The 15,233-nt window shown below is 35.7% G+C and overlaps 1 protein-coding gene across 2 annotated transcripts; it reads right to left on the bottom strand.

Moving 5' to 3' along the window:
• Positions 1 to 1,477: 1,477 nt before the first annotated feature.
• Positions 1,478 to 9,656, bottom strand: LOC131653030 (PH, RCC1 and FYVE domains-containing protein 1-like). 2 transcript variants are annotated; one of them, XR_009298934.1, is made up of 10 exons: positions 9,177 to 9,656; positions 6,746 to 6,832; positions 6,379 to 6,468; positions 6,186 to 6,272; positions 5,958 to 6,077; positions 3,567 to 5,660; positions 3,091 to 3,237; positions 2,194 to 2,729; positions 1,830 to 2,091; positions 1,478 to 1,788 (listed from the first exon to the last, which is right to left on the bottom strand). XR_009298934.1 is itself a non-coding variant. In XM_058923058.1 (9 exons), exons 1-9 carry the CDS (start codon positions 9,222 to 9,224, stop codon positions 1,938 to 1,940), a joined length of 3,363 nt encoding a protein of 1,120 aa, XP_058779041.1. In that variant the 5' UTR covers positions 9,225 to 9,656; the 3' UTR covers positions 1,478 to 1,937. The 2 variants fall into 2 exon arrangements, 1 of the variants encoding a protein (XP_058779041.1); XM_058923058.1 differs by having other exon boundaries at positions 1,478 to 2,091.
• Positions 9,657 to 15,233: the final 5,577 nt, after the last annotated feature.

Raw genomic sequence — 15,233 nt, 5'->3', positions numbered from 1 at the left:
TGAAGTTACATTAACTCTAAAAAGTTCAAAAATAACTTGCAATTGATGATTTTTCTTCCTTCAATCTACTTTAACAATGAGGTGTGTGTGTGTGAGTGTGTGATGCTTCATGATTTATGATGAACTTTTCACAAAGTTGGATGATTTTGACACAATGAGGGTTAAAAGGGTTTGAGAGTTTTTTGGATGTTTTGAAAAGTTACTGAAACTGTGGGAGGGAAGAGGCAACACACGTTTAAGTGTCAATACAAACCGGTGATGCATCTTCGGTTCTATCCCGTAAGTACATTTTCGGTTTGTTTCTGCGTGTAAATTTTCTTCAATCTTTAAAATTTATATGAATTTGGGGCGGTTCCGGAAATACATCTTCGGTTCCTATCCATAGTTGTATTTCTAGTTAGTATAAAGTTGTTACGTAGGGTATGGTCCACCAAAACCCAAATTTTCAAGGTGTTGATGCGTCCCAAAAAAGTGTCAGCAAAATTTTAGTCGTTCAATTTTGCACTCTTTTAAGACTACCGGATTTTTTTCACACATGTACTAAATATCTAGTATTTTTTGGATTTTGCAAAAAATTCAATACTATGCAAATATTCCGCATATTTTGAAATATCTCGAATATTTTATATACACTACCGAATTTTTTAAGTTTGTATCAGATTTTTGGGTTATACTACAAGATATTTTGTTCGAATTTTTTGCTTAAATTTTTCCAACATGACTACTATTGAAATATGGAAGGTGTCGTGTATAAAATGAGAGGTGGCAAAAAAAAATCTCTTACAAATTTAATGGACAAAGTCCAAAGATTCAACTATGAAAATATTTTTAAAAAAATTGATTTTATCATTCAAAAAATGTTAAAAATAGATCTTATTACCCGCTTGCTCCATTTCCATATATTCCTTTAAAATTAATTTATTGAGAAAACATTATATATTTATTAATAAAATTGTTACTATAAACATTTTTAATATTGATTCCTCATTGTCAGAGGTTTCTATTTTCACAGATTTATTCTATTTATGCCTTTTATTTATACATTTTCTTTAAGAAAATTTTTACCAAGTGTTGTCTTCATTTAAAATACATTAAGGTGTTTTTTTTTATTTGAAATTCTTAAAGAATATCTTTGGAGCAAGAGTTAGCCTAACTCTTTCTTTAATTTGTGTGCATTGGTCAAAAAAAAGTCAATTAGTTTTAGCATGACTCTTTCTTTAATTTGTGTGAATTGATCAAACTAAGTCAATTAATTTTAGACGAAGGGAGTATTATACATTAAATGGTAACAATTATTTATTTCTTTTAAAAAATGACCAATGATCAACCAAGAAGGCAGCAAGTACAATACTATTACCTCTATAGAAAGAACATAAAGTTAGAAAGAAAAAAAATTAACAATCATCACCATGCATACATTTGAATGAATGGAATATTCATAAGGTAAAGAAAAAAAGTGTGTCCTAGAAACCAAATAGAACAAAGAAAGATAATAAATAGGTGTGATTCCTGCGCCAAAGTTATCCCAACATGATTATTTATTTTATATACACTAAACTACAATAGATATATAAATAACATCTGCCAAAAATAAATAAAAATACAATTAATTTGAAGGGAAAAAAAAGAGGGAAAAGGTATAAAGATTGAGAAGAGAATAAGGAATAGACATAAGAATGGTTGTTAAACTCTTCGAGCCAACTGGTAAAATTGTCGGAGTCTGAGTCGAATCTACAGAAGCTCCACGAGTTTGTGCAAACTCCTGAGTTTGACAGCTTTAGATATAACCTCGTAAAAAGAGGAATGAGTTTGACAGCTTTAGATATAACCTCGTAAAAAGAGGAAGGATTCGAGGTTTCTTCACATTCATTTGAGCTTCCCTACAACTTCCTCATTGCGACGAAAGGGGTTAATGGAGAATTTTCCTCCTATTTTACCTATGTTTGGGAGATAGAAGAACCAGCAACCTCTGACTTATGCGTTGCTTGGCTAGAAGACTTGTCCGTGGTACGAACATTGTATTTTTCGTATACCATCTCCCGGTTCTCTGACCACCAATTTTCTGCTTGGTTCTCTCCAAATCTCCTCCGGCTGCAGTTACATTTACCATCAAACACGTTATATATAAAGTTCAACTGTCACGAGAGAATCAGAAGCAAAGTATAACTTGGTCGCGTGGAGGAATTTTCTTACCTAAAGCGTACTCGTTTCAGATCTCTTGTTCCATCGTGCATGGCCACCAGTGTTATATACACACCAGGTTCATACTGTTCAATCCATTCTGCGTCAACTTGATTATTACTATTAGTAGCAAGTGTAGCATTTGTTGATTTCAAACCACTCTCATCATCACGGAATTTCCCGGAATCCCTACCTTCAACAATATCTGACAGGCTACTACTGCTTGACTGAATCACGCCACTGCCATTTGGAGATTTAACATTTGGATAATTACCAGTCCCGTTAGAGGTAACAATACCCCGGATTTGCTGGTGGAGGTTAGTTCCGTTGGCTGCTGGAAAATCACCTGCAGTTCTAAACAGAGAGGACTCGAGTTTTATGGAGGCTAAACTAGAGCCACTGATGATTGATTCTGCATCCCCATGCTGCTCCCCATTTGAATCCGGATTGTGATTTCCATTTGACTCAAGACCATTCTGTAGGTACATTTGTCTAATGTTCATAGCATCATAAACTTCAGGAGGAAGCTTCTCAGCTAGATCTTTGATCTGAAACAATGTTAAATATGTGGAACAACTACACTATTCAGTACATCAAAGAAAAAGAAGGAAAATGCATGGTAATTTACTCTATAAAAGACAACATCAAATCGTTGTTAATGAGCTTTAGTTAAGGAAGAAACGATCGGGAGCACCCGAGTTTGAGCTCTGACCGATACAGAATGCAAACCATTTTTAAAATTCCATGCAACAAGATGATGAATGATAACTATTCCTCAAAAACTGAGTTCTAAATATCTTGTTACCAATATAAAGGATATAGATGTAAATTCCATATTTTATACAATGGTTTTGTCAGTGTGTCCTTTTTATGCCATTGAAAATGGTGAAAATTAAACAGAGAACAAACCTGTGACGTAAGTGACTTCATAACTTCTTTTGCAGCTTTTCTTTTAGTAGACTCTTCAGTAGCAAGTGCCATAGCTTCTTGAGTCTTTTTTGCTGACCTTTGAAGCTCTAATTCTTGCAGTTTACATCTTTGTTTCAGGATCTCAACCTAATGTTATCTATAATTAGATTTTTATTGATACTATAGAAAGTTTGAGAAAAAAGTCCAACGTATATAAGAGAAATGATATTTTGACATACAAATTTGATGTCAAATTTGGGTAACAATTTAGATGTTATTGCGGTTCAAATATGAGGTTAATTACATTCAGTGGATGGTTCATGAATATAAAAAGTGTTGCAACTTAGATCATCCACCGAACACAATTTACATAGATTTTAAACGCCACAGATCATGATTTTCAAATCGAGAAACACTATAATAAAGTGTTAAAGGGAACTTCTGCTACTTGATTCGAACCAAAAGCAAAAGTGTACCTGAGAACGTAACTTCTGCACTTCTTGATTTAAAAATTCGTTTGTTTTCTTCAAACTATCAGCAGAATTTTTGGAGAACGACAGTCCCGACATTGTTGGAATAGGTGTAGCTGAACGAGGAGGGCTTGATCTTCTAGAGAAAGGGGATGTGGATCTAGAACTTACTCTCGACGCTGCAATCACCGGTTTTGGTGTGGTTCGTCTCAGATCAGCAGCAGTGGAGAAGACAACGTCTCTCAGCTGTAGCAAAGGGGTTTGAGAGTTGCGAACTAACGAGAATGTATCAGCCTTCTTTCCTTGTTTGGCTGCCTTATTATCTAGCTGCTTTATCAAATCCATATTTGAAGGAACAACAACCTTAGATAATTTTAGCTCAGACTTGTCTAACCTATCCTTGTTTTCACCTGAGAGACGCGGCAAAGAGTTCCTCCGATTATGATTGTTAGCTTCTGCAACCTTGCTCAATTTGGCGTAACAAGAATCACACACACGGTAGGACTTGTCAGGATTAGGAGCCAGTGCCGCTCTTAATGCTTTCTTTGAACTACATGAATGGCAGTGCACAAGTCCACAATTATAACAATTGTGTCGCTTTCGCGTGAAGCCAAATGCTTGTCTACAAGCCGAGCACTGAGACTGCTCGGCGCCAGATACCCATTTATGAAGGCATATGGCGGCAGAGTAATTTGAACCACATGCAATATATTTCACATGTCTATCCTTCAATGCTTCAACCAAAGTTGGTGTTTTTCTATCTTCAATATCTCCATGACCTAATCTCCCATTTGAACCTTTACCCCAAGTATAAACTTCATTTTTGGATGTTAAAACAGCCACATGATATGCACCACAAGCAATTTCTTCAACGGATTCGGACGCAATCTTATCTCCAACCAAGCATGGAAGCTTTCCATCAGACTGAGGATTCCCAAGCTGACCGTAAACAGTACTTCCCATGGTAAAAACTCGTCCGGATGTCGTCAGCCCTACTGTCAAACTGTGCCCACAAGCAATTCTTTGAAAATTGTAATCGATAATAGCAGGAACGCAAGTTGGTGTAAGCCGTGCCTCCTTGTCCCCATGTCCGAGGCGATTTTTGTCTCCATCACCCCAAGTAAACAATTTACCTGACGATAAACTAGCAATAGATTGTGTTGCGATAACCTCTACAACAGCTGCAGTATGCCATACTCCACATGCAACAGCTATCGTCCTCAACCCTAATAACGATTCCACTTCTCTAGGATATGAAACATTTTCCCTATCTCCATGTCCCAAGACACCGAAAGTTCCATCGCCAAATGTAAAGAGCTTCCCGATTGAAGTAATCAAGGCTGTGTGCCATGGACCACATGCAACAGATGAAACTTGAAGGCCCTCTAATGGACCCTCGACTCTCTTTGGCATCCACTGACTAACATTAGAGCCATGACCAAGCAGCCCTGCATTATGAGTACCGTCACCCCATGTATATAGTTCCCCAGTCATAGTAACAGCGCAGGAATGGAACTCCCCACATGCAACAAAATCAACCGTTGTAGAAGTCAGAGCTTCAACTAGACGAGGTTGAACCACATTCTTCCCAACACCGTGGCCAAGGCGTCCTCCCGATTCTTCACCCCACGTGAAAACTTCACCTTGCCTAGTGACTAATGAAGCATGTCTAACACCACATGCTATATGTTGTATGTCTAAAACTACATTTGATTCCAGTGGTCTCGGGAGAAGCACATCTGCCCTTGGGCTGAAATAATGGACGCTTTTATCGGCATCGACTTTCACGTTTTCGCAGATGATTTCCCCCCATATGTATACATCTGCCAGAGCATCATAGTCATCATGTGCAGATCCATGACTAGATGAGCTGGGGGCACTTGAAACACTAACCCGAAAAGTATCATTGCTAGATCCTTTTAGTAGCATATTTGTTGAGTCAGATGGTGCATGTGACCTTTCGGTATTTAAGGTATTGTCAGGCTGAAATGAGTTCGGTAAATTATTTGGAAGACTCGCGGAAATGTCAGGAGAACTGATGTCTAGTGACGCACTAGCTGAACTGTCACTTCGACTATTGGATGTTAAGTCTTTGTTATCCTGAAATTAATTGAGAAAGAAAGAATTATAAGAAAAATGGTATCGATGGAAATACAACAATTCAGAAAACTTGCATACAACCAGTTCATTTTTTTCATTAAGAAAAATCACATCATAACCCTAGGCTATGCTTCAAATTAGGGCACCACCAACCCTGACCAGGGGGAGTGACCTAGACTTGTGTTTTCAGACGAGAACAACTAGATCTTCAATGTTCTGGGCTAAGAGATATAGTAGAAAACATTACACAAGTACACTACTAAAACGGATTTTAACTACAAGTTGGTGTGTAGTTACATCAAGATTGAGGCCCCCGTCACTCCATCCATCAATTTTGGACCGACCACCTTGACCTGAGGATATCAGTTTTTTGAGACCAGAAATCCACACGTCTGCCTCTACTTTATCTTTGCAAATCTGAAAAAAGAAACAACACAGAAATTATTCTAACGGAAAATACAGAAAACCGAAACAACAATAATTATGCAGTTAACAATGGAGTCCCATAAATAAACAGTCACTAACCAAATCAAGAGACCGCTTTCCGTTCTTATAAATAAGTGAAAAAGACACATAGTCCTTCTCAGGACGCAGGTACCGTTGGAAAACAGCCTGCACAATGATCATGGAAGTTAAAATAGAGAATAGAGGCATATAAGTTTATGGAACAATTTTTTGAGATCACTTCACTAATCAACTACAAGTACAAAAATCTTACAGTTCTTTGTCCAGGAATGATTCTTGAGACAGAAGATAGCTTTAGTTGTTTTTCGCCGTCGCTTGAAATCCAAATTAAAAATAACCCATCCTGCCATTTTAGATAGTTTGTACACAGAAATAAATTTGAATGAACTCCAAGTCAAGGAAGCACCATAATGTATACAGGGAATATAATATTAAAAACACAAATTAAAAGAACTTGCGCACTAGATTTCTCAAATAATTATAACATCAGTGAACATCAAAAGAACATATCTTTTCTAGAGTATTAATGGAACACAGTCAGTTCATTACTGTTCAACCAGGTATAAAGGAAATAAAATAGAGATTGTGAAAACTTCTAGAAAAGCTTTCTTTCAACTTACATGTGAGAGTCTAAATGGACAAAATTTTGGTTTTCCCTTACGACCATATTTAAGTAGTTGAGCCCCCTTTTTCAAAGCAATCAACGCCTGCAGGATGAAAAAGTAACTTCGTAAGCCAGAAAATAAAATCAAACAAATAAAGCAGAACTAATATAAGATATACATTAGATAAGAAGGAATGAAGAAAAGAAAGAGTTTGAGAAGCCCTTTTATATATTGTAATGCAAATTATGTGAAATTTCATAAGAAATTAGGTAAATAACAACATTGACTCAAAAGTCCCAGTTCTTTCTTTATATTGTCATCAAATCTTTAGGTTGGAAATGTTGTGCTGACTACAGATATTACATTGTTGCTTCTAAACGCAAATCGCGAGAAATAGGGGTTTGCTCAAATTATGTTATGCTATAGTGCTGCAATAGCACTGCTATACCTTCTATATGAACACATCATACTAAATCACATATTGTAGAAAAATAGTGGTTAATTAATGTTCTTCATTGCTATAGCTGCTATATGAACACATTATACTAAACCGCACATTGCAGAACAATAGTGGTTTGATAATATTCTTCTACACTAAAGCTGATATTTGACAGCATTGTACTTCATACTTCTAGGTATACAATACAATAAATAAACAAGTCACATTGCACATGCATCAAAATGAAGCCAAAATCAGAAATTATGAATAAACCCATCGTTTGCAAGTATGCAAATAAACCACAAGCCAACAAGGTGAACGGACTCAACTTATAAGAGCTGAAACCTAGCTCTACAAAGCTGAAACCAGCTCTAAAGAGGGGAAGGGGAACTCAGTCCCGACATTCTTCACTTTTTTAATAACTTTGACCCTTGAGTTGTGATTTGTCAGCTAACTCTTTACTTTTGAACCTGTTATGCTTGTTGTGTACTGAGTTGTTCTGAATCTATTTTGTGATTTATGAACTAAAGTTTAAAAGGGTTGAAAATCACAATACTTAGCACATGTTTGGATTGAGCGAGAGCTTGACTAAATCATAGTGTGCCGTCATGATTTTAGAAAAAGCTACACTTTGGAGTTTCAACTAAACCACTGAGCCGCCGTGATAATTGTCACACTCCCATGCATCCAAACATGCACCATAATCAGAACAGGATGAAACTTTTAATAAATACAACAAAAATAGCAGCCCTCTCCATAAGTGCTCCCTTGAACACTCCTACAATGTTGTCAACTGCAGAATGCAGAAAACAGCACTTTGTTCAAATTCCAATACCTGCCACAAGTGCTGTTATTTGACAATGATTTATAATGAATAGCATATCGCGGAACAATATCAATTTGTTCAAACTCTTTTTTGCTAGTCTTTTATCTCTTATAGTTCCCATATATTATTCCAAACAACAACTACTACAACAACCAAGCCTTATCCCACTAACTTTCGTCATATTGTTCTATTCAGTACTATGTTTCTATCCAAATCGTTAATGTTGAGGTCTTTCTTAATAACTTCTCTTATAATTTTTCTAGGTCTTCTTCTACCTCTAGTTGTTTGACTTTTGTCCATCTGATTTACTCTCATTACCACATAATCTCCAAGCCTTCTCTTTATATGCTCAAACCACTTAAGTCTATTTTCCACAATCTTTTCTACTATAGGTGCTACCGCAACACTCTCTCTAATATTGCCATTTCTAGTCATACCACACATCCAACGCAACATCCTCATCTTTGCTACACTTACTTTATTCTCATGTTGATACTTAACCGTCTAGCATTCTCTCCCGTACAACGTTGCAGGTATTACCGCAATCCGATAAAATTTTCCCTTCAGCTTGAGTGGTACATCTGTGTCACATAAAACCCCCTTCCTCCATTTCAGTCATCCAGCTTGATTTTGATGTTTACATCGTCTTCTATTTCTCCATCGTTTTGTATTATTGACCTAAAATATTTAAACCGCATAACTTGTGGGATGATATGGTCTGTATTACTGACCTAAAATATTTAAACCGCATAACTTGTGGGATGATATGGTCTCCAACTTTCACTTCTAGGTTATAAACACTACTCCTTTTGTTCAACTTACATTCCATATACTTTCGCTTACTTCTACTTAGGCAAAAGTCATACGTTTTTAAAACTTGTCTCCAACCTCACATTTAAATCCTCGTCTTTAGACTCTTTAAATAGGACTATATTACTCCAAACAAAAAAAACAAATACACAAACATAATATTCATAGCAAAGTAAAAACATCAACCATTTCTCACATCAGTACAAAAACCAAAACAAAACAAAATCAAAATTGAACACAAAGTTGGTAACCATACACACCTAAATGTGAGATTCTATCACTATACAATATATCAAAATTCCAAAAACATCATTTGGTATATTCTCTCCAAACCAATAACCATTCTAGAGAGAGAAAGAAAAAGAACTCACTTGCTCAATATTACGATCAACATTCCCGTAGTTAACAAGATCTGCCATTCAACGCAACAGATTCACCTAACCACCACCACCCTCTCCGATCCCTAACCGGAGCTCCGGTCATCATAAACAACTCCAACCACTTCTTCTCCCCAAAACCATTCACCTACAACACAAACTACACAACCTCGACGATTCACTCCTCTTCGCGAAAAATCAAAACCCCAAAAACTCCATTGATGATTCCAAGTCAAACCAAGTTCTTTTCGTTGTTGGTGTTTTCAACTCACGAAATTGACTTGGACCGTTAAGAAAACCTAGTCCTGAACCGGGTTCTTCAAAGAAAAGGAGAAATTCCGGTGAGGAATTTAACGCCGGCGAAGGAAACAAAAAGAGAGAAAATAGAGAAAAATGAGAATGAAAAACAGAGAGGTTTTAATAGAGAAAATCGGTAAAAAAGTGTAACTAGTCAAAGCTGAAGAAAAATAAACTAGTAAGAAACAATTTTTCTAATTACCTTAAAATTGTGGATGCTGCCGTATATATAAATTTATAAGTGGAATCAAAGAAATTAATTAATGTTATATTTGATAATCAAAATTGACATATTTTATAAAATACTAGTATTATTTTAAATAGACCAGTGGAAATTAGTGTTAGATTTGGTAGAGAGAATTACAGTTTATTTATATATATATATATATATATATATATATATATATATATATATATATATATATATATATATATATATATATATATATATATATATATATATATATATATATATATATATATATATATATATATATATATATATATATATATATATATATATATATATATATATATATATATATATATATATATATATATATATATAATGTCTTAAACTAGATTTTAATGTAATATTTTAAAAGCAAAACTCAAGCCTAAAAGTAATATATAATTAGACATGACAACGGGACGGAGACAGTTTTTACCTCCCTAAACCCAAACTCAAACTCGAATTCTCATATAATCCCCATTCGCCGTCCCAAACTCAAATGGAGATGAAAAATTAAAACTCAGACCTGTCTCAAATGGATTTGGGTTAGGTTCGGGTATCTCCGCCACGCCACCATCCATTTAGTAAAATCAATTTTTTTAATAAAAATATTTATTTATTCCAAAATCAAATTACATTATAAATGATAAAATAAAATAATCTCATACAACTTTATAAATATATTTCAAATATTTCAAATAATAAATACAAATCAAATGATCAAAACATTAACCATATATTTAATATTCTAATTTATCAAAAATAAATAATAATGTACATAATAAAATAAACATGTCGGGTTCGGGGGTGGGTTCGGGTGGATACTGGTGTCCTCATTACCCGATTGATCTCCATATTTTGTAATCGGGGAAAACTCAAACCCAATCAAAACGGATTTTCCCCGTCAACTTCGGAGTGAGTTCGGGTGAGTACTCGTGGATATGGATTTTATTGCCATGCCTACATATAATACATTATGATTTTTCGATCTTTTTGGTAAGAAACACTTAAAACACAAAAGTTGATATATTTGATTCAATATATTAATCAAATACATTAGTTTGTACTATTTATATCATCAAATATATCAACTTGTATCGATTCATTTGTCTCTTATAAGAAAGGACGAGAGCAATTTGCTCAACAATTCATAAATTTTTATTAAAAATCATAAAAACATGTTTTTCTAAATCTTCTTAAAAACTATCCCCTTCTCATTCAATAATTGTGTTTGGTAACACAATTTAACTGTATTTCAACATCGTAATCATCGTAAACTAAAAGTAATGTACATTTTTGCCGCTTATCATTTGTTAAAAATCAGATATTTTTTGTTCATTGTGAAAGATGTCAGGATAATATCATTTGGAACCTTTCAGATTGTAACTTCCAAAAATGGAATGGTTGTTTGATTATTTTTTTTAATAGTTGGGCCATATTATTGTCAATCGAGTTAATGCATTAGAGGATGGTATATCTTAAGATTTTCAACCAAGTCTTGTATACGTTGATGTGTGAAAAGAACTTAACACTAAATAGGAATTTATGTTACATGATCATATGCTTAAATGGGTGTGTACGGAAGCTGCCAAATTAAGTTCTAGGGTAAAAATCGGGAGGTGAAATTATGATTCTGATAGAAGACATGAAATTGTTACTATGAGATGTGAAAGAAGTGGTAAGTATCAAGAATATATTTGGAGGTTGAAATGTGACGATGCCAATTAAGGAAATTTTGGTGTTCTTTTAAATTACGCTAGTACCACAAGGCGACTAATGTTTTGACATTTGGTATGATTTGAGGTGTGCATAATCATAGGTCTCCAACTGTCAGTCGTTTAGATTATGGAGAGAATAAAATCGTGGAACTATGTTCTTGTAGGTCCAATTGAGAAGTAATCAAAGTTAAAGTAAGTTATGACTATCATGGTTTGATGATTACAACTATGCAACTTAACCTTAATGAGACTTTAATGACAACTTATGGAGATTCAATCTGATCCTAAAGCATAAAGTCTAGAAAGTGTGTCAAGCGGTCAAAGATGCACAAGATAGTTTGTTCAAAGCGCCTCCTTCAAATAAAGTCAAAGATTGGGGTTTAATGACCACTGATTATGGCATTCAACTTGAAGACATCTCAAGCCTCATCTCCAAAAAGACTGAAGCAAGTTCTTATGTGATTGGTATATTCGAGAAAGTCTTGAAACTTTAAAGTATGAAAGAGATTAAGTGTGAAAGTTAGCATGATCATGTCTGAATGATTAGTGTTTTGTAAAAACACAAGGGTGTTTTTTAAAAATATTTTGCCTAAATCACACACTCACTGAATCTATTTTAAAGCCTCTATTTCTCAAAGAATTCAACCTAAAAATGTATTGGAGTTTAGTTAGATGGATTGGGAAGAGTCATAATGAAAGGGGACCATTTTTAAATTGTCTAATCGACTGGATCATATTCTTAATCGATTGAATAAGATAAAATTGCACCCATAATCGATTGTGACAGTATATTAATGAATGGAAATGACTCTCTATGAAAAATTTCCAAAATGGACATTTGTAATCGATTATTTAAAGTATCCAATCGATTAGCATAAAGTCCCAACCAATTGGACTATTACTTTGGCACATGGATCCTTTCCTTTTTGTGTTAACCTCTATACTATAAATAGATATCTCTCCCATCACTTTTCACATCCATAATCGTGAGCTATCTCACTCTCTTCATTATCTTTCTCTCTAAAATATTTTTCTACTTTTCTCACTTGAATTTAATCCCTTTAAGGGATACTTGGAAAGGGAAGGTAAATGTTATGGAGTAGAGGTGAGTTACTATGCATAAGGAACTTATTGTGTTGCGGGAGGAGGTTAAAGATACCATCTTTTTGCAAGAGGCGACAAAAACATATGGCTTTCTTTATTGTCTGGCTGCTTGTGTTACTAAGCTAGAGGATTCCCTTAAGGATGCGGTGAAGCAAAATAAGGTTGCTTATGATTTTGTTGAGGAGGATATTTTCCAGTTGGAGGAGCATGGGAAATCCTTTCTTCAAGAAATCAAGGCCCATGAAGAGGCCTTGAAAACTCTCCCTGACAAGGTGGCAGGCTTGAAGTGGACGCTTCGTGACTCTCTTCAGCATACTATGCAAGACGTGCTTGGAGTATATGAGCGAGTTGCTGAATAGGCAGGGAGTTTATGCCTCGGTGCCATAATTTTTTCCAAGACACTGGACCCATTCAAGTCTGTTCCTCAGTGACTTAGAGAGGTGGTCTTGGTACCTCGGTTTCGGATGCTTTAGCTTGTTTTTCTTTTTCTTTGTACGATTTTATTTCCTATAATTCTTCGCAGGCTTTTGTGCCTTGGTTGTAACAATATTTAATCTTAAATGGAAATATTTTACCTTAATGTTATTCATTTTTTAGCTTTGCACTTGTCTTCGTTTTCTCATTATCATTGTTTACGACTCGTTGTAACTCTGGGGATTGCTTTTTACGCTTCAAAGTTTATTTGTTTAGGTTTGACCACCAATGTTCATCGACTATAGTGGGATACCTATTTTAGGCGTGAAAGCCCTAACTACTTGCTTTATGAAGGAAGCGTTGCATTTGATTGTAATGAAGTGGTAAATGTGCCTCTAGGATTTCCCTATCTTGTGATTCGACTTAGCGCGTCGTATGATATTAGTTATCATTTTTTGTAGCTATATTTTCTTGGTGTATCTAGCGTTGTTGTAGTAGATTATTGATTTGTATATTGTGTTTGGAGATTTGTTTGTATTCCCTGGGGAAAGGCCTGGGATTAATACAATTAGGGTATACGGTCGTACTTTTTTGTTGAGCTCTGTGTCACAAAGGATCATTCACCGGACAAGGATAGGATCCTCGTCCCTGCCCTTGAGTCTTGGCTCGGATCGAGGTGGACGTCTCTAGACTCCACCACATATACCCTTGCATTGGCTAGATCCAAATGAGGGGTGCTCCAGCTACGTAAAAATGTGTTTAACATGCCTTGGATGAGAAGCCATGTGAGTTGCGCATTTGAGCTATATTAGAATTGCAAATGCATTTAGTATGTATCAGATACACAATCGGGCATGGAATGTGTTTAAGTCGTGTCAGAATCGCAGAGATGCATCAAGTCTATATCGGATGCACATTCATGCAAGCAAAGTGCTTAAGCAGTATCAGAATCACAAAAATGTGTTTAGTCTATATCATATATGCAATCGTGCATTTCATCTTTATTGCCCATGTCTTGGGCACTTTAAGAGAATGAGAGACAATGAAGTATACATATACATACCTTTAACGACGACTCTGAAGTGATTGAACAGTATATGGGGTATTTTGTCATTGTCCTTCCCCGGGGCACCGGGTTGAGTTCACTATGTGCTTCAAAGCATCTTCTTTGACTGGATGGGACATCAAGGTACCCTATTTTGTATTTTCTTGTCGGTATATAATTGGATGGTTGGATTCTCTAGGAATGTAATTTGAGGGTGATCGTTGAAACTTTAGGCTCGTTGAATTGCTCTATACAATGCTTTGACGAAGCACTTTTGATCACCGAGGCTGTGACACCTCAACTTATTTCCTATTCCTTAGTGGGTATTTACATCAAGTAATCCACAGGAGGCTGGGGATCGTCATGTGGTCGATCTGACCTGCTGATCGGCTTCTCTCATACCTGGTATGTTGGTTAGGTGGTAGCGGCATTCCTTGATAGGCCTCTCTTATCGTCTAGTATTTCCTTCAGAATGGGGATGCTAAGCGGTGGTCGAAGGCTTCTACCGACCAATAGCATTGCAACTAGGGTTCGTGATACCTTTCTTCGAGCATGCTTGACGAACCTCTACTTTTTGATCTGGCCAGAGGACACCTCAGTGCATCAGGTGGAAATCTTGTGGTGCCTATAGGAGGGACCCCGATATTGAATTGGCGCCTGATGTTAACTATGAACTTTTGGTATCGGGGTGTCATTAACTATGAATTTATGGTATTAGTGGGAAGTATGAGTGATGTTAGATGGATTGTGAATCTACGGCCTATCCTTCATGGAAATTACCTTCATACCCCGACATAAACCTATATATGGATTTGAGACTCTTCCTTTTGCTATTCTGCGGAGTTTTTGAGGAAATCGAAGATCTTGATTATGAAGAATTAGAGTGGAAATGGTGGTTTACCGAATCGACTGTGACAGATCTCCGTGTTCGCTTTTGAGCATTTATCATTATGAGATATGAGGAAATTGTGAATGGTGACGATGGAAAATGACTATAAATTCGCAGAAAATATGAAAATCCGAAGTCGATTTTCTTTTGATTCGGTGACCTGAGGAGGTTACAAACTGGTAAATCAAAGATTAGATTTGAAATCATGGAAATCATAGGAATCATGAGTCAATTCCCACACACAACAACGCTATTTCGTTTGGAAACCAGAAATAGATGTAGTTGAAAAATTGATGATCTTGAATTGTGGCTTCAATCTCCTTTATGGTATAGTAGGGTGGACCTGCATTTT

The sequence above is a fragment of the Vicia villosa genome, linkage group LG2, assembly GCF_029867415.1.
Source record: "Vicia villosa cultivar HV-30 ecotype Madison, WI linkage group LG2, Vvil1.0, whole genome shotgun sequence".
Classification (NCBI taxonomy): domain Eukaryota; kingdom Viridiplantae; phylum Streptophyta; class Magnoliopsida; order Fabales; family Fabaceae; genus Vicia; species Vicia villosa.
The sequence above is the reverse complement of the archived record's forward strand: the minus strand, read 5'-3'. Positions and strand labels throughout refer to the sequence as shown.

Coding starts and splice junctions, on each gene's coding strand:
- LOC131653030 (XM_058923058.1), bottom strand. CDS start 9,224: ATGGCAGATCTTGTTAACTACGGGAATGTTGATCGTAATATTGAGCAA. Junction 6,273..6,378: donor TCATTCCTGGACAAAGAACT/GTAAGATTTTTG, acceptor ATCATTGTGCAG/GCTGTTTTCCAACGGTACCT. Junction 6,078..6,185: donor GAAAGCGGTCTCTTGATTTG/GTTAGTGACTGT, acceptor TTCTTTTTTCAG/ATTTGCAAAGATAAAGTAGA.